The 26,867-nt window shown below is 39.8% G+C and overlaps 1 protein-coding gene across 4 annotated transcripts in view; it reads right to left on the reverse strand.

Annotated features, from left to right (window-relative positions):
* Positions 1–2,857: 2,857 nt before the first annotated feature.
* CENPC (centromere protein C) overlaps positions 2,858–26,867 on the reverse strand; it is a 28,281-nt gene continuing 4,271 nt past the window's right edge. The window contains exons 7-20 of one of the 4 annotated variants that reach the window (XR_013950417.1): positions 25,935–26,138; positions 24,504–24,889; positions 23,025–23,904; positions 22,589–22,627; positions 21,281–21,354; positions 20,376–20,441; positions 18,856–18,960; positions 17,978–18,076; positions 15,173–15,268; positions 14,684–14,838; positions 14,052–14,142; positions 12,531–12,603; positions 6,420–6,596; positions 2,858–3,104 (exon numbers count right to left, since the gene is read on the reverse strand). Coding sequence is in view for 2 of the 4 variants with exons in the window: in XM_080589988.1 (XP_080446114.1) it covers positions 3,056–3,104; positions 12,531–12,603; positions 14,052–14,142; positions 14,684–14,838; positions 15,173–15,268; positions 17,978–18,076; positions 18,856–18,960; positions 20,376–20,441; positions 21,281–21,354; positions 22,589–22,627; positions 23,025–23,904; positions 24,504–24,889; positions 25,935–26,138 (2,317 nt within the window). In the remaining 2 variants the exon portion in view is untranslated. Of the gene's footprint in view, positions 3,105–6,419; positions 6,597–12,397; positions 12,604–14,051; positions 14,143–14,683; positions 14,839–15,172; positions 15,269–17,977; positions 18,077–18,855; positions 18,961–20,375; positions 20,442–21,280; positions 21,355–22,588; positions 22,628–23,024; positions 23,905–24,503; positions 24,890–25,934; positions 26,139–26,867 lie in introns of all 4 variants that reach the window. The other 3 variants (XR_013950418.1, XM_080589988.1, XM_080589989.1) reach the window with 3 other exon arrangements.

A 26,867-nucleotide genomic window follows, 5' to 3' on the forward strand; every position in this document is an offset into this window, starting at 1 on the left:
GTATATTTTTTCAGTTAAGCATATGTGTGTGTGGATAATACCCTGCTCAGAACAGAAAAGGGGAAAAAAATAATCACACGATCCTTAACAGATGAGTTTAAACTGCTTATCTGCAGAGGAGTAAGTCTTGTTTTAGTAACAGCTGAATCACATAAGAAAGCAGTCACAGCTGTACACCAGCAGACCACAGAGCAGTGTAACCAATTTGCTTCCTACAGGAGAGAAGTATCCTTGTACCTTGAGGTACTGAAAATACACCAAGAGACTCGCATGGTAAAACCAATCCTGAGCTGCCAAAGGCATGCAATAAATGTAATAACCTCTTCTGTCACCGCCAGACAATGTAGATGGAGCTCTGGCTACGAGCCTTTGCCTTTGCACCCACCACATCTCAAAGCACAACGGAGCACAAAAGTTCGGAGTTGGCTAAGTAATACCAGAGCATCAATTTTGTGACTCACGGCGCACTATGTGCAAGTAATTTGTGTGCTGTGCCTGTAACCGAGCTACAACACAGCCACTAGGAACTCCTCTCAGGTCTAGGATTTACCAGGCAAATGTGCTGCCCTCTTGAACGTGAAAAGGGTTCAGTGTGAGCAGTCAAGATAGTCGGTCACCGCTGTGTCCAAGGCACAAAGGGGTCTCAATATAACATTAAAGCACTACCCTAGTGCCTGTGCAGTGCTGCTCAAGATGTGTTACTGCTAAAAAGGGGATGATTTTCCTTGATGTCCATGGAAGCATTCCAGGTGGTTCACGCGTACATCGGTTTGTGTTTTGTTGTCGTTCGTTCATTTGTTTTTGCATTAAGATAAAAAAAATGAAGTTGAATTTTCCTACATGCAGAGAAATTCACCTTTGTGTCTTCTGTTACGCCCTACGAATTGCCCGCTTTACCTGTTTTATCACATCTTAAAATTGAAGCACATCTGTGATCACTGGAGAAACTGGAAAACCCCTGGACTGAACCAAACCACTGCTTTCCCCCGCTCCTCTCCCCCCGAAAGAACCACTACAAGGATACAACACGAACTCATTGCTTCCTAAAATTTAATACTGGGTCAATGTATAAAGGTTACTGGAACTGCCCTCCTTCTGCGAAATTATGAACAAATCTGACTGACATAGGAAGGGCTGACGTAAGTTCTGCTTCTTTCAAGTAAAGACAGGTAAAAGAAAAAGGCGTATTAAGGATCTTCCTGCTTATCAAAACACAGTACGTTGTATATGCGCTTAGTGCTTTGTTTCTGTCCAAGGCATTGGTTTAATTTAAAAGAAAATGCCATGGAGCATTCTAGATGAAGGCTTCTCCACTCCAACTTAAAACACTGTGGCAAAGAAAAGCAGTAACAATTCCTTATGTCAGACCACAAGCACAGGAGAGCACGACCCTGACTGACTGCTCAAGGTGAGGGAAGAGAGTGCTGAGATCCATTTCCTGCTTGGGGAATCCACAAAGCAACCTGGGCAGCAGCTCACCAGGACAAAGCACTTTTAGGCCCTCTACGCAAACAGCACCATCACCCTCCTGCTCCCATTTGGCACAGCATGCAGCGCTGTGCACACACGCACGCTTACCCAGGCACGCAGAAGGGACAGCGTACACAGCCCGAGTAATGTGAAGGCTGGGGATCTTAACCTAAAGCCCGATTCTCCATTGCTTTAATTGTAAATGCGAGCTGGAATTGAGACAGGGCCTCTGAACCACTGCCCTCCCACAAGGCTCTTGCTGGCACCCAGCGACGCCTGGGCACAGCTGAAGGGAACAAATGCTGTAAGGGGAGTTTATAAAACCTTTCAGGACTGGAAAACCCCTCTTGCTTTCCTCTCTGTAGCACTGAGATACCTTAGTATACGATCATTCTCAGCACAGGTCGCTGTTGCTCAGGGATGCGTTTATTCTCACCCTCCCACCTTCAATTTTATTCCTTCATTGCCAGAATGGTTTTAAGATTTAAATGCCAGACAACTCTACAACACTTAGCTTATAAAAAAACAGTGAGTTCAGCTGAGGCAAAGATACCTAAAAATAACAACAAAACCCCACGCTAACTACCCAGCACTGTGCATGGCATACTTGAGCCCAACTGGGATTTTAAATGATTCCTAGAGAAACCTACATTTATCACCAACAGTAAAGATTTTTGAGAAAATGAGCTAGTTGCTGTGGAATTAATAATAGATCTATGCAGATTGGTATTCCCAGGAGATAAAGAGAAAGGAAAAAAAATACTAAAATCTGATGCTCATGGCAAATGAAAAACTAATGGACCATATTTTCCCCAAGGGATGGGAGGTGCTTGCATTTTATTTCGCACTGATGACTATGCCAGACCTGCTGTAACAGGTAACGCTCAGGGAGCGCCATCTCCAGCTAAATGGAAACACCTTGGAAATTTCACAGAGAAGGCAGAGGGGAGTGCAAGTCATCAAACACCAAACCTCAAGAGCACCGAATGATCGTGACAGTGCAGCAGAGTTTGGCTCTGTTTATGATTTACCTCAAAACTACAAGATTCCTACAGCATCGCAAGCTGGAGTTTCTGTATACCTATGGCAGGAAGAGCAGTGATTGACACTGGAACCAAAACCACGGTCAGTCAGGAACGCTGTTTTTCAAAGCCAATCTGTATTGGCATATTTTAGTTCCAAACTCCTTTTAAAAGTTTCAATACAACCAATGGAACAGTTGGCAGATTTCACTGGGGACGTCCTTGAAACCACTCAATGCAACTTCCTTCATACATGTTTACAAATCAAACTCCTCAGCCTCATGCAATTACCCGAGTTTTCATCGTTGCACCAACTACCATAAAATTCATTCTTAAATGATTTAGAAAGGCAAAGGAATCAAAACTGATTTGTATTATTTAACATTTATTGATACAAAACAGAAAAGTAATTTGTAGCCATCTATTTACAATTTACACTGGAGGAAGATCTCTTAAGATCAAGGAAACTATGTGCTTCCAATACAGGTATATTTCCAGTTGGATGGTAGTTAACAGTGTTCTTCAGAACTCACTCGCATTAGATGATCAACTTGCAGGTGAACTTATGGGGAAGAGGGCTCGGGCTCCAACAACGTGCTTGTTACAATTGGTCTGATATGCAAAAAGAATAGAAATTAGTTCATCCGGATGAATGCAACGTTCAGTTAAAAACCACAACAAAACCTCTGTGCCATAATGCTAGACAGTAACTGCTCAGTAAAGTGGAATGACTGCAAATTGTATTCAAAGCAGCCACGTACTCCAGTGGCAAATCAATAAAAATATTGGTATCATTTCAATTATGATTTTCAAAAGAGCACATTAGCATAATTTAGCTAAACAAGGTACTCTAACAACTGTGTTCCTCTGTACAAAGTTTGGAGTTGTCAAAGCCACACTCAGTTGCAACACTGACACTTGTTCTACAGATTTGTTTTATGCTACCAGCGTTACGAAATGCTGCATTTTGTGCAGGACCAAGAGCCCTCAGTAGTAAACATACAAGCAAGTCTCATGCTATTTTTATAAAAACCTTGTGTATATTTTAATTCGTTTCTGCTAGTATTTCGGCAAATGGTCCACAGCCCACCATTTACAGCCCCAAGGCCACACAGAGCTGCTGACAGCAGGGAGGAATCCACGGATTAAGACTGTTGCTAACTGAGAGAACCAAGTCTGACACAGCTCACCACCAAGTGACACTGTAAACTGCTCTCTTCTCTGCCCTCCTGACGAGGTAGGTGGTACCACCAGACTCACAGCTTTGGAACAGAAGGTAGCTTACAACACCATAACCATCATCCTCTACCAGGCAGGACAGAGAAATGCTGAAAGTTATGACTGATTAAGAAGACTCAACAGTTGATCAAGCAGAACCAGAGGGATGCACATAAACTCCCTTCCCCCTTAAATGAACTTTCATCTCCTGCTCTCTTCTGTATCCCTTGACCTCTCCGCGGTGGCCAGTGACAAGAACCAGGATGCCAGGTGCGCACACAAGTGCTCACAGGTGTACCTTGTACCTATGCTGGTGATCCTGAAGAGCCATGACAGTCTTCCATCTTAGTCCAGGCTCCTCCTCAGACCCCACAGAAGTCTCAGCAGCCAGGAGGATGCCTTTCTCCTGGCATTTACCAGAAAAGCCAGGCAGCAGCGGGGTGTGAGAGGGCATGTGTGTGCACACACCAGATCTCCGTGCCAAAACCGGCCGGTGCCAAATGGCATCGCCCCTGGCGACAGGAATGAAGATGTAAGAGCAGGTGAATGCCTGGACGAGCCTGCCAGTACTAAATCAGGGCATAGCATGGTGCCTAGGTGATGGCAGAGTCACAGACAGATTTTGCCAAGGCAAAAGGTCAGCAGCATGATGAATTAGTGCTGCGAGAGGTGCCAGAAGCACGCTTTGATGCTGTTAAGTTTGGCTAGGTGCAATGGCATTGGAAAGGATTCTTTTGGCACTGCAGAGCCAGCCTCAACACAGGGATGAGGCTCAAGGACAACCATGTGAGCCTGAAATGGCGGACAATGATAACAAATACCCTGCCAGCAACAGCCTAAACTGACCTTTCTTGGGATTAAAACTACACACGTCTTTAAAAGAACAACAGAGGCCAAAAGGAAGCTTTGCATCACTTCTCTAAGCAAGAAAATCGGGAGCTTTGCCAGGCCTTTTACAAAGCTTGAAGGAGAGGTAGCAGAGGAACTTTCAGGCACAAGAACACTTCTGAAATAATTCAAATACCTGGAACTAAGTTAAACAACTGATACAGTCATTGTAAGCACCACTAAGACAAAAAAAAAACCAAAACTTTGTAGAGGGCACTGAATTGAAAAAAATAATCCTTTAGAAATTACTATAGGGTGTAAGACAAAAAAAATGAAGGAAGAGAACATTCAAACTTGATACAGTGCACCACACTGGCAAGTATGTGCATATGGACTTCTATGAAGAAAATAAAATTATGATCAACACTTGTCATAGATGGAGACCCCTTCTTTGTAATTTCTATAATAATTCCAGTTCCAGAAAAGGGCGGGGGGGAACTGGATATTTAAGCAAGTTCTTAGTCCATGCAGGCATCCAGTTAGTTAAAAATGGTTTTGTACTTCAACAGCATACAGAGTTCCTGGGAGATGGGCAAGGACAGGTGGAAGAGTGAGGCATGCACCTCATTTACAACCCTTAGCATCTTGCCAGAGATGAGCACTGCAGCAAAACAAATGCAAGCTTAAAACACCCTTCAGAAAAGGAGCTAAATTATTTTCAGTACAAACAGTATTGCTATGATAGTTCCCCCCTCTTTTTGCCATCAAGAAACACAAGTATGTCATGCAGTGTGGGTGTAGGATGTAAGCAACAGAAGCCATTTCATGACAAGGTAATGATTTCTGTGAACTTAAGTGGGGTTAGCAACCAAACATAATGAAGCTATTCCAAATTCTGATGAGATAATCCACTCAAAGTAATTTGTTTGAAAGGTTAAACAGGAAGCTAAGATGGGACTCGGTACACCACAAAATGAAGAGGCAAAAACCCTGCACATTCAGCGCTGCTTTGTCTTCAAAACATAGTCGTTTTTTTCACCAGCTAAAATGCTGCTCAAGTCTGGCAGCATTTTAATTTCTTCCTGCAGCAACCCCTGTATTTAAGTTACCTTAAGAGTAAGCTTAAGCTTAGTTGCTTAAAAACCAAATGTCTGCTTCTAACATGACGAAAATCAGCCATACTAAAAGTCAGAGAGCTTTTGCTGGATGAAGAAAGGCCTCTGCAATTATCACTTAATTGTCCTTCATGGGCCAATACCAGGAGTCTCGTACTTTCCCTTAAGGTTGATCCCTCCTTCAGCACTTTTTCTTAACTGGCTACTTAATTAGTCTTCCTTCCTGGGCTTAATTGTAAATTTGTTTTGATTAATTAGCCTCAGAGCTGCCTTGGCACTTACTGAAATATAAGAGAAGTGCTTAGTTTCTTCAGCTTATAGCCTACTGCATCCTAGGGGAACCCCTGCTTTGTCAGCAATAAAATTTCAAGTTCAGATTGTGAGGAAAAAAATCATAATTAACTTTTATTTCTTTTAATTGCCCCCTCTGTACTCAAACACAAAAGCGATGATAACAAAGAAAGGGTAAGATTCAGTAAGTTCAGGCATATTGTCCAGTGAATTTTATATCACGCTCATGAATTTCATCTTGCAATTTTAGATAAGATGACTTAATGCTAAATCCGAGTGATCTCGAATCCCAAACCAAGAGCGTAAGCTGCTGGCACAGCCAGCCGTGTTCTGATGGCACCAACACCAGGAAGGTGTTTCTCTACCCTTCAGAAAAGTCATGTTCTACCCTTCCAAGTTATTGAACTTAACTGAAAACCCCTTACAGAGTCCTAGTCAAGCCAGGCTGCAACACCTTTGGACACCAGGACACTACCTGCCAAGTAGCACGGCTCTTCATTACGTTTACACCTCTCTCATCACTCCTCTCCCTCTTTACAGCATATCGATTCCAGAAGACACCCACGCGGTGGCACCACGTATCAGATATCTTGATCCATTCTCGTGTTAGCTAGTGAAGCTGGAAGCACAAGAAAAGGCAGCTTCGAACACCCTAAACATGAGAAAACAATGAGCTAAGTAACACGCGTTGTCAGCTAGCAAAGTTTTGGTAACTGGGAGGTGGTGGTGTGGGGGGTCACTATGGGGAGAGAGCCCTCCTCTACAGGGACCTGCTGCTGGCCAAATCTGAGCCCATCAGTGACACTGGTAGCATCTAAACAGTTCTAAAAAAAAGGTAAAAAAATAAAATAAAATGAAAAAGTGCTGTGCAGCAGCCGGGGGGAAGAGGATCAAGACAGAGGCGAGAGAAACAGCCCTGCAGTCAGTGCAGGAGGAGCTGCTTCAGGCGCCCAAGCAGAGGTTTCCCTGCAGCTCACGCAGGAGCAGATATACGTACACACTGAAGCCCACAGAGGACCCCACGCTACAGCAGGTGGACGTGCTCTGAAGGAAGCTGCAGCTCACGGAGACCCCCCCTAGGAGCAGGCTCCTGGCAAATAACTAACCTGTGGTGAGGAGAAGGCACCTGGCAGAGACTGAGGTCCTTGGGGGATCCATGCCGGAGCAGTTCTTGGAGAACTGCATCCCATGGTAGGGATCGCATGTTGTCTTCCAAGGGGGACCGAGAGAATGGCTGGGCTGGCAGCTGGCCACGGGTCATCCCACCACACTACCCATTTAATAAACTTCCCACATAGCTGTCAAGAGCATTACAATTCTTCAGTTTCCAAATTTAGAAGGCCTTACCTATCGAGCTTCAAAGAGAAGTTAAAAATCTTACTTGGAACATAAATATCTTGAACACTTTCAGATTTGCATCTCAATTCAATAGACTGAGGAAGTAAACACTTTGCTTCCTTAGGCTTATTTCATTTGTTGCCTGTCTGGTGCTCCAAATAAGAAAAGACTGCAGAAATGCAAAGCAAATGTAGTTTTACAATGTTTTGTGCGCCTTTACTTGGGCCCAGCAATTGAAGTGAAGAACAAAAAAAGAACACAAGCTTTGTGTGGGGGCTCAAGAACACCGAGCAGCTCTGCAGGCACCCCTTTAACGTATTTGTTCCCTAATATTCAGCAGCCCATTATTTTGACAACTATTTGTTTTAGTCTTAAAACTGGACCACAGGAATTAGTTTGGCTGTGAAATCCTAAAGGATGCTTTTCCTTACAACCAGAGAAATGTATTGTGAAGAGAGCTCTTCTGTCTGAATCTAAGAACACCCATGAAGTGACAGGATATTCTTTAGAGCAAGTGTACTGTCTTGGAAACACTAAGGTGCTCGGTTACAGCAGCTGTCAATACCATGTAAGCAGCATGTTCCATACTCCTCAGTCAGATGTATTATCTGCAATCAATCACTGCTTAAAGTAAATTTTGTATTACAATACACATCATGCAGCAGAGTGTGCGTCAGTAGAAATGCAAGAAAATATTCTTTCGTGTTGAAATGCCTTTTCAACTATCATGAAAATGAGGAAATAGCTTTTTCGTTTTATTGCATTTCCCAAACATTAATTCAAAATAATCTGCAGATAACTAATTCAACTGCATACTTGAAAAATAGAAGGAATTGTGTATGTGCTTCAAGAGTTTGTTTTATTGGCGCTGTTTATTTTTCTGTAATTACTCAGCTCATATTCTATCTTATGTTTACTAAGGTGTACAAAATATGTATGTGTACACATCTGACAGTTTTGCAATTGTTCTCCTGCATTCTTCTTTAAATAACAACAAACTTTTTGTTTAGTAAGACAGAAAGAGCTTTCTAGCAAAATGAAAACTCCAAAAAGTTAGATTTTTCAAAGGAACCTACTAACCAGTAACGTCATTTTTTCTCAGATGAAGCCAAAGCCTAGAGAAGTCTGACTTTACCATTATGGTGGGTCACTGTCAGTTAAGCTCCTTAAAGTATGCTTCTAGTTGCTATCACATCACCTACCACAGAACGCACGTACCTACTAACATCATGTTGATGAAATACTTGACTCTGCTTTTGCCTTCAGCTCTCTCAATTACTGTTGACAGAAACCAATGAATTAATGTACTAAAACAGAGGTTTCCTCCAGGAACAGTGCAGTACCACACTGGCAGCAGAGAAAGGCCACGTCTCTTTCCTGATGACAATCCCAACTTCACCTCACAGCAGGTAACACCAGCTAACAATTTCAGCCTAGCTTAGTAATTACAAACCTGCCTCAGATCTCTACTACTGTTAGACATGATGTTCTGTGTTCTGCTGTAAGTAGATGAAAAGTTGTGTCATCTGAGCTGAATATTTAAGCCATTAGTCTATGAAACAATCTGAGCACTATTAAAAGCTTCAACATGGAAATAAATAACATCGGAGAAACCCTAAGAATACGTATTTAAGCAACAGACCACAACATGTTCTGCATGGGCTATTATCTTAGCATTTTATCAACTGTAGGTGATTTTGCCACAGATCTATTTGAACTCATCACAGTAGTCACTGGAAGTTGATTATTCAACAGAAGCAAATGCGATGATAAAAAGAATCACTCACTGACAGGAAGAAGAATGTTAAAATCTCAGATTTCAGAGAAGACTTTTTTTTTTTTTTTGCAATATCCCTTTTGGTAAGGGAAAAAATTAGACTGCCACAGGTTACCCACGACTACTAGTAGCCTGATAAACACAAAAGTGTAGGAAGCAGGAGCCATAGCAAGAACAGGCATAGGTGAAACATCAGCTTTTTCTTCCAACAACCAATTCTCATTTGCCACACTGCACAACTCAGCACCCACTGGAGTCCTGGAATACAAACAGGACTTTTCAGCTCAAGCTGTAAATTCTCCTGCGCCTACTCACACTACACGTGTCAGGTTAAACGAAAATATGCAATCCAGACAAAGGGTGAACGATCTAGCTCACCTCAGTTCCTGCCGCACAGCAGTATTTTTAAAAACAACTTTGAGTGAGAGGCTGCAACTAGTACAACTTACATGCTGACCGAATGAACTTCGCAAGGTTCTGTGCCAAATCCTAATGTTAACGGAAATCTATTTACATTTACTTGCAACAGAGTTCAAATGAATTTATCGCCATTTGTAACATACTCCTCCCCCATTCAAAAGCCAAAGCTTTTGGGTACAGATGCCAGGCAACGACAAACAGCTATGCTTGAAGCGCCATCTAATGGCAAATGGTGGAATTGTTTCTTTTAGATAAGAACTTCGTACGTTTAATAAATTTCAATTCTGTCCCTCCTTTCCAAAACAAGTTATTTCTTCCTAAACTATAGAATGTTGCAGTTGCAGCCACTTAAACTATTTTAAGAAATCAAGCTCTGTTTTCACTGCAGATTTAAAGGAACTTCATACTGAACTATCGCAGCAAAATGTTATGCCACTATTTCTTATACTAGAAGTTGAGCTAACACTGTGAAAGACAAGACAAAATGCATAACTGAAAGGCAAGTACTTCACCAAAACTTTACAAACTGAAAGCAACATCCTAGACACAACACCATGCCTGACATAACTGACTTCTGCTACTCAAAAGGAGAAAAATCAAGTATTTTGAGATGTAGTTCAATTACAAAACATTCTCTGCAAATTATACTAGACACTTCACACAATAAATCAACTAGCCAGAAAGCAATCAAACTACCTAGCCTAAAAAATTAGTTTTTTTTTTTTTTAAACCAAACCCACAGTTTTCTGTTGACACTCTCAGGCACAAAATTAGGAAAAGCAGAGGCATTTGCAGCATTCTGACCTCAAACCTGCACTTGAACATCTGCTACTTCCCAGTCTGTATCAGGAAGCGGTCTGAACATATTACTTCTGCTTAAGAAAACATCCAGAAAGATGGATTTCTCATCAGTTACTCAAGACCTAAAAAAAGCCCACTCAAAAACCCTGCTGACAAGTTGCAATGTAGCGCAGTGGGGAAGATGACAATAAGGGCAATGCACTGCTTCCACCTGAACCTACCAAACCAGAAGGTATTCTGGAACAGCAGCAGGCTGCCCTGAGCTCTGTAACACACAGCCACACTTTCCTTTAGGGCCATCAGCTCCGTAGTCCATACGTGTTCACCAGACCCTTAACAAAGCACCCACTCTCAGCAGTCAGGTAATGCACAACAAAATTTGCTGGGTATCTTCCTTCTGAACTCCCTGGCCTTTAACACAATGGAGAAGTGGTTGCTTTCTTTCAGCTGGAGCTGATGAGCTCTTGGGCTCAGAGATCATCACATCCATGTCCTGACTGCTGGGAGACAAGCTTGGGAGAGGAGCACAGGATTTTTGGTCTAATGCTAGCCCTGTACTGTTTACCAAGTGGCAAACTTCCAGATCTCTGTGGGCCTGCCTAAAGAGTTGAAAGACTTACAAACGGAGCGTTTTACTGGGTGGGATTCCCTGAAGCAGGGGAGACAGCATGACTGCCCATCTGGTTGCTGGCAAGGCTCCAACAGAGGGACAATATTTGAATCTCACTGACCTTGAAGAGGCCAACCAAGCCCAAAAGTTGCAAAAAGCTACCGACATCAAATTATTATCAGTTCTAACTAAATGACTTGTAGAAAAAATAAATTTAAACCTCTTACAAAATTTGAGGCTGAGGGGAATAAACGAATGCTCTTCCCTGCAATCTGAACTTTGACTGCAAATAGTTTTGCCTCAAGAGGATGAACTGAATGGCAATTGGCACGCTCCTGGAATCATCTCAGAGTTCAGTGTGACCTAGCCACGCATACAAAGATGTCACGTAACTTCACTAATTACATACAAGGTCATGAACTAATTATAGGAACCACTGCTTGAAAGAGAAAAATTGAAAGAAAGTGTATTACCTAAAATTCCCCAACCTAAAGCATCTCTCACGTCTTAATTGTAGCCTCAGTGTCTAAGTGCTTTCACAGACACGGAGTTAGTTCTCAGCTGAAAGTTTCTTATGGGTAACGCTAAAGCCAATTCTCCTCTCCTACTTTAATTTGTACTCTAGATTTAGCATAAAGATCATGGCCAAGACTGCTTACAAGGTCAATGCTCAATCCTCAAGTATTCTGCCCTTAAAAAGTTTTCAATTCCAGTTCAATTTTCCATATCTTTTCCTCTTCTGGAACAGCAGTGACCACTCAGAGAAAGCACCCTACCAGAGTAGCTGTAGTTTATCCCTTATGTTCAGCCAGAAGGAACCTTGAAGAGCTTGAGAGACAAATGTTATGTATACCATCTGCTGTCTAGACTTGGCTTCTGGAGTTTACAGTATAATTACAATTTTCCCAAAGGTCCTCGTTATTATTCAGAAACACATCAATCAAAACAAAAGGCAATATTAAAGTAACACATTTAGCAATGACCTATTGCCATTAGGCAAAATAAAGCTATCTGAAACGTTCAGAGCTCCATATAAAAGATAAAACCGATAAGCTCCTAGATAAAACCATCCATTTTACAATACAAATTTTAGGCACTAATCATACATCTGGTAGACAAGGAAGAAACTGCTGTCATTAACATGTTAGAAGAGTGCTGGACCCTAGCACGCAAGAATTCCAGCAGCCTGTCTCCTAGACAACAATTACTGGAGTGCAGACAGCATGGTTCTACGTTTAAACAGAGATTATTCTGAGAGGCAGACATTGAGTCTAACAGATGTTAGCTGAAGATGTCAAAATTAATTTAAGTGTTAAGCATTTGGGGGGAGATTAGGCATAAAAGTACAATTTGGAACAACAATACGTTTTTCCAACAAATTTTTAAGTATCTCTTCCTGTCTCTGGATGACAAATGCCCGATACAGAGTGAGGCCCTTCACTGGGTCACTGCAGTTTGACAGTAAACTTGTGAGTTGTTTTTGTAGCTCTTTCTATGTTGATCTTACCAGCTGTCTTAGTTTGTGAAGTTAAGCTGGGCACAAACAAACATACTTCTTATGAGGGGAAAAAAAAAAATCAGAAAGTACAAAAGCGTGAGAAGTATTTCAAGCAAACTTTTTTGGAGGAAGTTCTTCACACCTGTCGTTTTTGAACTGCGTGAAAAGGAGAACACTTTCTTCGTTCAGAAGATTACGGATGTTGTATTGATTTCCTATAAATAAAAGCAGAAAAAGTTTTCTTTAGAAGCCACTAGCAATCTTTGAAGTCCTATTTGGCTTCAACTCAGTTGAAAACTATGTTTTTATTTCATATATTTAAGGAGAAGTAATATTAGCCCCAAATCTATGATGCCACTCTTCCAGGCAAGTCACTGCATTTCAAAGTGGTAAAAAGGAAGAAGACCTACAGCTAGCTTCATTTCTTTTAACCTGTGATAGGAAAAAAGCACATCTTCACCAAGACTTTTACCGAAGCCAAAGTAATTGGCTTAAACTCTCCACTCACAAAAGCCACAAGAAAACTTTAATGTGACTGAATTTATTTTAATTGTTATGGACAATCTCATTAAGAACTGCACAAGGAAACTTATTTGCAGATCTTCACTTGGGATTTTTGCATACTAACGTGACCTCAAATACAGAGGCATCTAAAAGACACTGGTTGTTGAGGAAGAGCAACTTTCTAACATTCATACATAGCCACACTTGATAAGATACAAAGAGATCTTCCACCACAACCTCCGCATCGCCCATCCACGCAGTACAGAAAGGCCATCAGGAAACAGGGACAAACGGAGAGGAATACAGATATGGAACTTTCACCAGTTAATACAATCTCCTTTACCCAAAATCAAACCATATATCTGTCTCTGCTGACCCCTCAGCTTTTAAGATTAAAACCGACACTTTTACTGAAGTGTCAAGCATTAATTGAACAATGGTTGTTAAAACAGGATGTCATGGTGAAAAACTGATAAAACAGTAAGAGTGGTAGATTGTCACTTCTTTAACACAGCCTCTTCACAAGCAAGCTGTAAGTCCTCTACCACTTCATGAACAGTCTACTTTAGTACTACAAACTCTCCTGACTACTCTCTTACCCGCTAAAGGGTAGCTTCTCATACGGATTTCATTCCACTTTCATCTCAGAAGAGCAAAATCAGTGGCGTTCTACAATTCTCAATGACCCATATGAGGTTACAACACTTTCAGCAGACAGGCTGCACCTTCTGTACTTCACGCACTGTGCAAAATGTGGTGAACTGATCCAAATGAATTTTCATTAATTTATGTAGGAAAAGATGGTGATGAAAATTATATTAACTACCACTATTTAAAGCTGTCCGATTAAGTTTCCCTGACATCGTAGCTAGGGACAGAACTAGAATACCAAGAGAACTTCACTCTTGGAACTTGATTATGTTATCAAAAACTCTGAAGGAAACTCAGGTAAACAGGCTGTGTTTGTACCACTACAGTCCAAGGTTAGATCATCAGCCTGTGTCCAGTGTTGGGTCACACTCCCTTCTTCCTAATGCTGTGCTTTCCCATACTCTACTCCAACTCCTCTCTCCCAACTATTCACCTCAGTTGTGCTTCGTAGCCTGCTAATTCAGTCTAACCCAATCCCCAAAAACTGATTTTAAAAACATGCGCTTACCTGCTGGAATATAGAAAAAGGCCCCCGAAGTCAGATAATATGATGTCTTATGCAAAGTAACAACTATTTTGCCATGGATAACATGGAAAGCCTTTAAAAAAAAGAGAGGGGTGGGGGTTCTAAGATCAGCAATGTTTCCTTTGCAAACATTTAAGAAAGTTATCCAAGAAAAAAAAAAACTGTTTTTGCATACACACTGCAAGATAGCAAAAAAAACCACTAACATAATAACATAACTAACATAATAAACTGAGCTGCAACTCCTTTTCCCCACCCCAGTTGAAACCTAAGACAGGCAACTAAGACAGGCAACTTGTAGCGGGGGGGGGGGGGAGGGAGGTATTTTTATTTAATCTTTCTATCTTGTCTGCACATGAAGCACACATGAACATACACGTTTAATGTGAAAGAAAGCAGGGTACTGTGCATGCAAAGTACCTCCAGCAAGTTTCTTTAGTTATAACTGCTTGATTTCACAGCTGAAATTTATTTATGTTTCCTGTATACATTTGTAGTTTAGGCAAAAAATATGACAAACCTGTCAACTTTATATGCTATTTTTAATCATTCTAAGATTCTCTGTTTTGATATAGATCATTAAATAAAAATAAATAAGGAAAAAGCATACTTACTATTGTATCCATGTAGACAAATTGGTGTCCTTTTTCTTTAAGTGGCTTCAAGATTAATTTACCAGTGGAAAAAGTAGATGTATTCAGATTTTTATATATTTCTACCGATTCATCTTTGAAGAAACTCAAGTGACTGTTTCCAGTGTTAATACACTCTACAAGGAAAGTCCAGGAGATTAATGTCAATGCTAACACATAACCAAGTCTTGTTGTTAGCTCAGCAACTTTTTAAATTATATGCACCACGCATTGTTTCAGTGCAAAAACCCCACAAGCTAGACTTAGTATTTAGCTGAAAAACAGGACATGTCACTCCCTTCCCCTTTTTGTGGCTCCCCCAGAATTTTCTCCAGAAAAGCAATGAATATTTTCACAGCTTACCCTTTTTATGCCCAAGGCAGCATGAACAATTTTCTTCCTCTATCAGTCTATATCTAAGAACTTGCTACATTGTTTAGAAAGGTCCTTGGTTACATCCCCTCAACTTACCTTGAAGAACTTCTTGATTTGTTACTGGGTCCACTACAATGGTTGGCTTAGAAGTATCAGCCAGGGTGCAATTCAATTTTTTAGCTACCTCATTTTCTAATGAGAAAAAAAATACAGAGCAGTAATCACTACACAATTTAAAAACTTATGTAACCACAATTTCACACACAGGTAATTAAATTTCCTTCATTAAGCAACTAAACAGACTGAAATATACCTTCTCCAGAAAAAGGGAGCTAACCCATAGCAGTTCTTTGAAAACGCAATTTTCACTGGAATTATTTCTCTGTGTGATCAGTAAATGGTCCCTAAAGCCTGAAGTATTTTCCAGGGCAACGCCAATAAGGTTGCCTATTAATGACAGTATTTACCCCAAAGTACCTTAACTTGAGAAGAACTTTTCCTGCAACAGATACTAAGAGGATATTAAGAGAGAATGTAAAATACATGATGAACTAAGAAAAGTAAGTCTCCTCCTTTTACCTACTGCTGATGGGCATCAGGAGACTTATGAAAGTGTTCAAAAAGAATAAGCACATGTTCAATTTTCCTTTTCTTGAGAGACACCATTACAGGAATCTCACTCTAAGTTGTAAATCAGAGAACTATTTCTAAAATAAAATGGATTTTTCCAGAGAAGGCAACAGCTTAAGAGTTGATGACAACCTTATGCTTTTCAAAGAGAAAAAAGACACTGGAGAATTTTCAAGACAGAACAAATATCCCAAAGCTCTCTTGAAGAACTCTCTTAAGAGGACATGTTTACCTCCACAGTGCACAGGAAATCTCTTTAAATGTAGTCAGAACAAGGCTGTCAAAGACAATCTATAGCACTTTATAGGCACTCACGTTTACTTAAACACTCCAACACTAAACTACGACAGTCAGGGCTATGAGGGAAGTTACTGTTTGATATAGCATTGTTCCAAAAAAAAAAAAAAAAAAACCCTCTCTCTATAAAGAGGCAGTAATAGGTGCAACTCTACAGCACTAACCACAGGATTTTTATTGTATCATTAGAATTTAGAAATTTGTCCTAGAAATTCAACTCAGCTGATGGGCCTTGTACATATCACTTAAAATTCAAGGATGCTAACAAAAGAGCATCTCTCAGGATGAATGTCTGTTAACCAGGATATCCATCACATCTGGAGGCACTTCAAACTAACCTAAAGCAGCGAATTCTTGTATGATACAGTATGAATAGTCACTACCAGCTCAAGCTTACATGGACTGCAAATGACTTGCGTAGAAACTTAAAAGTTGTGCTCACATCAAAGGTTCAACAGATTAGGATCCTGTCTCCATCAGCAGCCAAAAGCAGGTATCCCTCCCACCTTCAAAACCGCTGTTAATGGAGTAACGATGTTTCTACAGAATATTCTCCACCTCTACACATGCAACTCACTTTTATTTAAGAGCTATTAACAATTAAGTCTTCCATTAATTTATCCAGTTCTCACATTGAATCTAAATATTTTTCCTCCACAGTATTTTGTGGCACAGAGCACAGAGAACACAGGGAGAAGAGCCACCTTATTTTGTGTGAAAAACCCAGCTCCCACTATTTTCCTTTCATACATTATAGTTCTTGTGTTAAAAAAAAAGCAGTAATTGCTTTCTATTTCTCTTCTCCACGTCATTTGTGATTTTATAGGCCTTTATCACACCTCTGGAATCTTTTCAGGGCTGAGGAGCCTTAGCCTACACACAGTTGTTTCTTGTACAGAAGTACTTCCGTGACATCAACAACTTTCTCTGAACCCTCTCTAGTCTTAGTACTTTCTTTTTGTGATAGGGAATCAAATTTACATGCAGCAGTCTAGAGCACCAGAAATTTGTACCAACAATCTCTGTTTTCTTCCTTATTCTTCCTCTAACAATTAGCTTATACCTTATTTGTTTTAGAACCATGTCAGGATCATACAGTATTTTCCTTGTTAACATTTATTTGCTCTAACATATATATAAAACACTGCAGTCACAAACAAAACCTCTAGTGAGTCCCATATAGAAAGGTTCTTTAGCACCAAAATCTCTTCCAAAGAAAGCACAGAAAAATGAATTTTTTTTTTTTTTTTTTGGACTCTGACCCTATCTCCCTTCTGAGCACTACCTACATACTTACCACCTCCTGGCCTTAGTGGCTGTAGCAAAGCTTCCTATTCATGGGTCTTTAAGTATATATTTGTATATAAGTATATATTGTATATTATATATATTATGTAAGTATATATTGTATATTATATATAGGTATGGTATATAAGTATATATTGACTAATTTTACCCATTTTGTGCATTGTTCTTAAAGTTCCCCATTCACCAAACTCACAATGATTTTGTATTTAACATAAAACAGTTTAAAATATTGATACCAGATGCTGCATTTCCAGATGTGGTGCTACAGGTATCAGCAAGACAACCAGAAGCCCTTATACGTTAATTGTGCATTATGAAACTAAACACATTAGCCTCATTAACTAACAATCTGGTCAAGGGCTGAAGTACAGCTGATTTTCTTTAACCGCAGCTTTAAGAGCATTACAACACCTCTGGATCTGTCATGTGTCTCTTCGTTCCCAACCCAGAGAAGTTAAAAGTTTAAGGTCATACAGCATTGCTAGGGCTACAGTAAGCAACAGCTGTGTTTTTTTCCGCATCAGATCACACTAATGCATTTAATTCCAAAAGGATTTTCACTCAAAGAAACTGGACTTGTTACAAGAGAAAATCTTACAGCAATGGAGCATTCAATTAGTTTTTTTTTTTTTAAAGCATCAAAAGAATGAAAAAAAGTGTTTATACTTGTATAATTTCTTTTCTCCTTATGACGAATCTTCTTCTGTCTATTCTTCCTGCGAGGTTCTGTTTCTGGACACACTATTCCACTAATTGTCAGCCCTCCTGAAACAAAAGTTGAACAAAGGTCACTAACACGATATTTATTTTACATGAATGAACATTTACAGAAACTACAAGCATTTCAGTTTGGAATATATTTCCTTGATGCTGAAATTTTCAGGTAGCTTTAGAAAGCCAGAACAAAACCAAAAAGCTTTTCCTCATCAAGTATTTTGAAGTGCAGTACAACTTCAGACTTTTTGAAAAGAATCTGTTTCAGTCAAAGAACATTTCAGAAAGCCATGACACGAGAGTCAAGTTTTAAGACAAAATATCAATTTTAGGGACACATAAAATACTATTTTCAAGTAGACCGACTGATTAGGAAAATACCAAATAAGGCTAAGCCAACAGAAAAAAATCCCTGAGAACAAGATGTACTTTATCACATAGGTCATTTAACACTGAGACTGGATAAAATATTATTGTATCTGCTCCAGGAAGCAGTGTCCACACGATGACAAATGCTCCAATGAATGATCCAATACATTGTCTCTTCCTAGTATCATACAGAATCTTTGATACAAGAAACTTACTAGTACAAAGAAACCACGTTGTTCTTCCCTAAACAGTTAAGGCAAGTGTACATAACATGTTCTGCTGCTATTATTTCTATCTGAAACAGGAGTATCAAGAGAAAGATTACACTGAAAGATGACTAAATGGCTAGAGACTATAAATCATCTGCTTTTTTAAAACACTTTCATTGCACAAGATCTAACCACAGATTTCCCTTTACTGCCCTATCAGAACAAAGGAGATAGGCATTTTGGAACAAATACCTGAAGGTCTCATCGTATAGTTTACACGCTCGCCTCGCCAATATTCCAGAGGTTTTAGTCGTATCCTTTTTGTCCGACGAACATTAGGTGTATTGGAAGGCATTACTAATTTAAAGGATGAAACAATTCACAGTAAGCATGAAAGAAAAAAAAAAAATCAGAAATGGGAAACTTTAAATATTACCTCCCGCTGTTCAGGGAGTGAGCACTTCCCAGGGGTTATTTATATCACTTCCCAGCCGATATTTATACCAATTTCCTTTCATGACAGGAAAGGGAATCAGGTCTTGCCAGAAGCCTTCTTTTGCATACATCATTATTTCCCTTTCCATTTTCTTAAACAGTCACCATGCTGACTGTAGATTTCATTCAATATACCTTACTGAATCACTGAGATATGGACATTAGGGGCTCAAGAACAAGAAGCAGCAAACATTATAACTATGAACAGAACCCCCTCGGCAAAGGCTAAGAACCCTCCTCAAATCTAATGGATTTCATTAGCAAGAGTGAAAAGGCTTCAAGTTGGTTATGGCAAGAGGAGAGTAACACAGAGCACCCGAGCAGACCCTGCTCTTCCAGATTCTACCCCTAACCCATCTCCAAGGTCTGGAAAAAGAACAATACTCTTCCCAACTGAAGACCCCACGCATTTCCAAGACTTCTCAGGTATGCATCTTCCAACTCATGTATTTCATAGTCTCAAATTTCAGTTTTTCTGATCTACCATATACAGTCAGAATTTCTATTTTAGTTTTTGTAAGGAATAACAAAACACCCCCTTAAGAGTTGAGAGCAAATTCGTCAAGAATATTTAGCTGCTAAAAATAAAAACAGTAAATTAAAAACAAGCCTTGTCTAAATTGTTTTTGAAGGTAGACAACTACATTGTTGTGAACAAAATAATAATAAAAGGAATAAAAAAACCACAAAAGCAGGTTAGTGTGGGATTACAATCCACTGCATGCCCATTGTGCCATCCTATCCTTCCGCAGGATCAACTCAGACCACCACAGAAAGCAGGTAGGTTATTTGCACCCTCAGTTACACTGTGCAAAACCAATTCAAACCCTCTTACTGCTCTCAATGAATAGTAAGCAGTGTCTTGACTCAAAAAAAGGAAAATGTTACAATTAAAAAGATAACTAAAATTATTAAAAAGATATTTTTTAAAAGAATTAAAAAGATCATGTTTGAATATAAAACAAAGAAACAGTATAGATTTCAAAAGTTAAAAAAACAAAAAAAAAAACCACCTTGAGCAGGGTTACATAGTACCCTAAAGAGGAACTAACAAATCTTACCTATGCTTAGTGTTTTTTCCAGACTGTTTTCCAAATATTTTTCAACTTAAAATTACGGGGTTCTAGGGCTCTACATTTTCATGAAGATGCTTTGTGAATTAACAAATGAACCCTTCGCTAGGTGTCTTCCTGTGTCTTCTTCAGCTAAATTTACATTGAGTTGGAACTGCTTTTGCATTTATACACTTACATTAAAGTATTTTAAAATAACCTTACCTATTTTATGTCTGCTTATCTTGTCTGACAAATTTCTTACTTGATAATGCAAGTCTTCAGAATCATCTGAAATTACATTCAAAAAACCATCATAATAGGCATTTATTACTCCTGACTTTTATTCAATATATCTGCAAGAAGAAGAAGGTAATACAAGCAGAAGTCCCAATATCAGTGTTCCCACCAACATTTTTTCTTTAAAGATATACAAAACCCAGGGTAGCTGAACAGTATATGTGGTTTCATATCAAGAATCAAGTATTACAACTATGTAGACACGTAATTCTACTGATTGAAGTGGCTAGGTTGTTCACCTTCACACCCCTCTAGTATAACTTTAGAACAAACTTATTACCCGAACACCCACAAAACTAGATCTCTCAAAAAAGCACTGCACAAACTAAATACTATTTACAACTGGATCTAAAACTAAGGAAAAAAAGACTTTCTGCCCCCAGGGTTCATATTCATTATGACAGGATGTTCAGCTTGCATAGGGAAACTACTTAGAGAACCAAAATATTTTAGGTGAACACGCCTTCATTACCTAGGGCCAGACACTTTGCTCTACAGCGGCCTGAAGTGATCCCATATAGTGCCACCACATGACAACACACCAAATTGGTGTGTACAAACTGAACCTAAAGCATTTGTTCAGTGTTTCGGAAGGACAACTTTATCCTGGTAGGCTTGATGCCAAGCCACGCAGTGCTTGTCCTTCTACAGCCAGCACAACATGAAGCTGGCATATTGTACTTGGGCAGAAATGGGATCACAGCCAGCCCAGTCTGCATTTCTTATTCTGAATAAACCAGAAGAGCAGAGATACAACAAAAATTACTGTACAACCTCAGCCTAAAAAGCTTATAAATAAAATGCAACAAAATACCGACTTTAAACATTACCTGAAGATTCATTATCCTGTTCACAACACTTACTTCTGGAAGTAAATTCATCACAATATTCTAGAACAGGCCCACTTCAAGAAAAGAAAAAAAAAATACATCTGCTTCAATATGTTACCTATCAAAGGAACATTACAGTAGTACAAGGAATACCAAATTTAAGTTTTTTTTTTTTTTTCCAGACCATGCAGTTTCTTTTTCTCCTTCTAAATGCTTTTTTGTAGTGATCAGACACTGAAGCAAAGGACTGCTAGTTAGAAATCACAGGTCTCTTTCATCAGCTGGTCCTCTAGTCAGCCATCAGGCAGACAAACTAGTATTCACATCATCCCTCTAACCAGACCTCCTAAAAATCTCATGACTTTTCCTTTTTCCTCCTCTCCTCTGTAGTGTTACCTTTCAAACAATTTTCTATAGACCATGATTATAAAAGTACTTTAAAGAAATCTTTTACATGCTTTGAGCAAAGGACAGTAACAAAGTTTATAATTTTAGCTAGATGTATTCTGCCATAAAGCCTTCCCCATAACACAGGGATGATTAACGTATACGTGCACCTCCAGAGACTCTCCAGCAATCAAATCACTTCTAACAAGACTTGTCTTTATAGCCACAGCGTAGTACGCCAACCTTGCCTCCTTCCCCATCTGTGGCTGCATTGCATTGCCATTAAATAACATGCCAGTAAAGCGCAACAGGTGAAAAGAGCTGTGCTCCACCCAAACTCCAAAAGGTGCATTTGTTTCAACACTCGATCAGCACGCCTATACCTTGTAGAATCACTTGGTCTAAAATGAAGCCTGCAGTAGGCTCACTTCAATGCAAATACTACAGTTTTCAGTAGAATTACAACGTAAGAATTTAATAAAGTCACAGCTTGCCACTTCTACTTGCTTTAAGGCGCCACTGCATGAAGGAGAAAGTATCTGCTTATCTATGTGCACAAACAAGAGTTTGGAGCATAGCTACTATTCTGTACCCTACTTACCAGCAGCAATGCTACTAGTACAGTTGTTATTAGCTTGAGAAGTGCTGATATTTCTGTTCAAAAATCACACGCTAATATGGAAGCAATCCTCAAAGGAAAAAAAAATCCCAGAAGGCAAGAAACATTGTGACATCTTCATCATGACAAAAAAGAACAGTTCCATTAGTTTATTAACTGTGTTAGCAAGGTAACTCGAGCATGAATCATGATCCCTTTCTACTGAGTTCTATACTAGTGGAGCACAGAGCACAACAATTGCACCAGTATGGCACGGCGGGGGATCGGGATTAAACACAAGTTTTACAGACAAAGGAAATTACCTTTCACAACTCATAACTTTCACAGCTGCAGAGGAATCTCTAGAAGAGAAACAATTATTATGTTTACTGTAAGCCCTTAATTTTACTTACTGCAGGGAACCATACAAAAGATTTTCAAAAAACAAATTAATGTAAAACAAACAAAAAGCCCACAAACAACAAAGACTACACCAAACACTGCAGCTGCTACTCAATCTCAAAAGTACACTTCAAAAATTCCGAATTTAAGTTTCCTTAGGCAGAAGCAGACACTAGATTTTGGAATCCACCTTTAATAGTAGGTTGCTAATTACACCACTTGGTTTCTCTAGTAGCTATTTAACCACTCTGAAACTGACACTTATTTCAACTGCAATTACTGCTTAGAATTAACAAAATGTGTTTCATTATCTATCAAGTCATACCACATTTTTAAGGAATTAAATGAAAAGCTTACTGTAGTCTATGTTGCGCGTTATGTTTTCTTTTGTTACTTTTTATTTTCACATCTGATTGCTTGTGTTTTTTTCTTGCCACCTCATGTGCAGAAGAGCTGTCAGAATCCGTTGTATTTTGAGGCTCAGTGACCTCTGGGTTTGAGGAAACACCTTTATGGGTTCTGTGATTAATCTTTTTGAGTGTCTTTCCTGAAGACTTAACCAACGATCTTTTCTTTTCAGAATTTTTCTTTTCAGAATTCTGTATGCTGTCTGTGAGACGCTGCAGTAGCTCTGCAGCTTTTACAGGAGTTTTGTTATAAACACCACGGAGTGATTCCAATGCATGCAATACATTCTTAGGTTTTTCAGACGAAGCCAGCTTCTGAAGTACAGAATTCTCTAATTTCTGACGCAGAGGTGAGGTAAACATTTCATTCAATTCGACTGGTTCTCTTTCAAGCCCTTCTTCACTGGATTCACTATCAGAGCTCTCCCCTCTTTTTAACTGAGGCTTTTTATTACTACTTTTCTCTGCAGATTTTTTAAGCTTTTTCCTTTGACTTTCTGCCCGTTTCTTAGACAGCTTATCTTTTGATTCTTGAAGTTTCTGCTTAGCAGTGTGTTTCTTGTGGATTGAATGCAGAAAAGCTTTTGAAGCAGACTGCAGATACTTGGAAGACTTCAGATTCTCTTTTGGAGATGGCATCTGCTCTTCATGATGCTCAGCTGAGGGCATTGGTGAATCCTCACTTGGCATCACCCTTTTTTTTTGTTCTTCATCATATCCTTCTGTGTCCGATCCAGACAGTGACAACATCAGTTGCTCAGCTTCTGGTTCGCAGGACATCTTTCTGTGTCTTGGAGAGTCTTGATGAAGTGCATCCTTTTTAGACTTTCCTATCAATACATAAAACACATGGACATGAATACCTTCCGTGCATAAAAACCTGAAGAAAAACCTGAAGAAATGTGTTTACATCTAAAGACAAAAATAAACCAAAAGAATCATACAAAAATGAAATACCAGAAAAAGTTTTTTCCCCAGCACTTAATGTAGGCCTTTCTCTAATCCATAGTATCTCCTGTATCTCTTAGCGGAGTAAGTGCAGAAATGTCACATTCTGTCTGCTTTAGTTTTCAGTGCTTCCTCCTACAAAACCCTTCCAAAGTGATTCATAAAAACTGAGCACTCAGTTTAAAGCACACATCTTAATCTGCTATCTAGGGAGACAGGAGCAAAAGCTTTGTACCCATCTTTGTCTGCTCATAAGAAAAGGCAACACCCCTATCAGTTTTTAACCTCCTAACAGGAAAAGGTTAAAAAGAAGTGAAGACATTCTGTCTCACTGCCTTATATATACCCAAACTTAACTGTGTACCTGAAATGCCAATCAGGACTCCAATTATTTCCCTTATCCTCATTTCCCAACAGACCAACACAAAAATGTTCAGTACTACGATTTGGAAGAAGTCTGAGGACCAGGTAAACAACTTACCCACATGCGTACTGCTTTGCTTTTGAGATTTAAGTCCATTTCCTTCACCTTTAGAGGAGACTGGATCTGACTGTGACGTTCTTTTGAAGTTATGTTGCACTCTGACATCCAAATTGTGCGTTTTCTGTTCAGTAAGTGCTTCAGCCTGTACCTTCCCAGTCTTGCCTTTCTTACCTTCTGTCTTTTCCTTTTCAGAGGACTGAGATTTCGTAACAGGGGTTGCAGAGCCATCTTTTTTGGACTTTTTGTTCTTCTGGGGTATTGAAAACCAAGAATTAGAAGACAGACCATCTGATTCATCGATTAAAAACTCACATTCACTCTCTAGTTCTATGTCTTCATCTTTTACAACAGCAGGTGATAATGATGATATTGAGGCTGTATACCTAAAGAAAGGAGGGACAAAGTACTGACATCATTTGGGAGGAAAAGGTGAGTCTCGATCTTGTAAATCTAGTGATGACTGAGGAACACACAAACATGCTGCAGGACGTTCCCATTATAAAGTCCATCATTCATTACCCTCCATCTTCCAAAAGACCTGTTCTTCGTTGTTTCAGCCCGATATTCATACCTCATTATTTCTCAGGTGCTGGACAGTCAACTTCCTACCTAACCACTCCAATCTGTATTAGCTCTGAAAAAAGACTACTGTGATCACTGCTAGCACGAGGCTGGGAGGGATAGAGGAACATCATCCAAGCAGCCAGCGATCAGGTTCAGAAAGCCAAAGCCCTGTCAGAATTACACTTGGCCAGGGATATCAAGGGCAACAAGAAAAGGTTCTGTAGGTATAGAAAGCTAGAAAGGGACTCTGTCGGAGATTTTAGTGATAGGACAAGGGGGAATGGCTTTAAACTAAAAGAGGTTAGGTTTACATAAGATATAAAGAAGAAATTATCTGAGTGGTGAGGCACTGGAACAGGTTGTCCAGAGAAGCTGCAGATGCCCCATGCCTGCAGGTGCTCAAGGCCAGGCTGGATGGGGCTTTGAGCAGCCTGGTCTGGGTGGAGGTGGCAGGGGACTGGAACTGGAGGAGCTTTAAGGTCCTTCCCAACCCAACCCCTTCCGTGATTCTATAATTCTAACTTCAGAATCATTTAAGATTTTCCTGAATCCTCTAGTCTACCTAATTGAAACATCTCACACTCCATCTGAAACACTTTTCAATAGCTGCATACAGTTTTACTGGCAGACAAATGCAACAAACGGCATGGTTAAATCCTAACAGTGGTGTTAAATCCTCCCTGCACAAAACATTCTAACAACTATTTAAATAAACCCTTTTTCAAGCTGGATTTTTCCAGCAACAAATGACTATCCCAAAACATCCTCCCACACCATTTTTATAGGTAAAGGACATTGCTCCAGTACTTAGGACTGGATCGTTTTGTAAGCAAAGTGCATTTCATGTTAAGCCTCAAAACAAACCTTTTCCCAACTGTCCCTGTTGTTACAGCTGCTAAGAAAGCTGAAGAGAAAGACGACTTCTGCTTCCGTACAGATGACACAGCAGTACGTTCTGCTCTTTGTGTGAGAGTCTGCTCATCTCTCCCAGTTTGAGGTCCTTCCAAACAGACAACTTCTGCACGGCTCTTCACCACAGCAGGAATATTTTGGTCATCAAAATGTAATCTAGGTATGCAAAACAGCATTCAAATATGATGCTATAAATTGAGTGCACATTAAATTGTCTTGTGGATGCACAGATGCTCCCATTTTCTCTTGCTGACAGCACCTCAGTTTTTATGAATAAGCTTTCATTTTGGAATTTGCTGGAACATACATTAGTGGGACCACTCCCCAGGGTAGCAGGAAGTATTCAAATTGACAAAGCAACATGGGGTCAGCAAGGCAACGTGTGACTCTTGATCAAGGCAAGGGCTGCTCAACAAGACAAATTCCTAGTTTTAGAAGAACATAATTAGGAGAATCATTAGGGTTCCCAGACTCTTGGTACACTCTCTTCCCAGAGGCACTTCATCATGCATCACTAGCACCACTGTCATTCCCTCCTCTCTGTGACGTCCCCCCAGAGATTCAGCCCTCCCAAAAAGTTGGGATAACCAGCTACTGCTGCAGCTGGGATTGAAAGTTTCTGAAGGGGAGATAATGACTACAACTGAACCTGTCCTACTTTAGGTAGTATTTGCATATTCAGAGCAAGAGGAAGGATGACTGTTCATCACTGCTTTAACAAAGTTTCTGTTACTTTTAAGGTCAACGCTGTCAACAGCACACTACTGCGCACTGTAAATTCACTGAGAAGTCTAGAGACTACCGATCTGAGAAGCTGTTCATTTAGAGTACTGTACTGGGAAAAAAGGAGTTCAAATTCATTCTGGAAGCCTTGGGTACTCTTTT

This window comes from Anser brachyrhynchus (assembly GCF_964034855.1).
Source record: "Anser brachyrhynchus genome assembly, chromosome: 4".
Classification (NCBI taxonomy): domain Eukaryota; kingdom Metazoa; phylum Chordata; class Aves; order Anseriformes; family Anatidae; genus Anser; species Anser brachyrhynchus.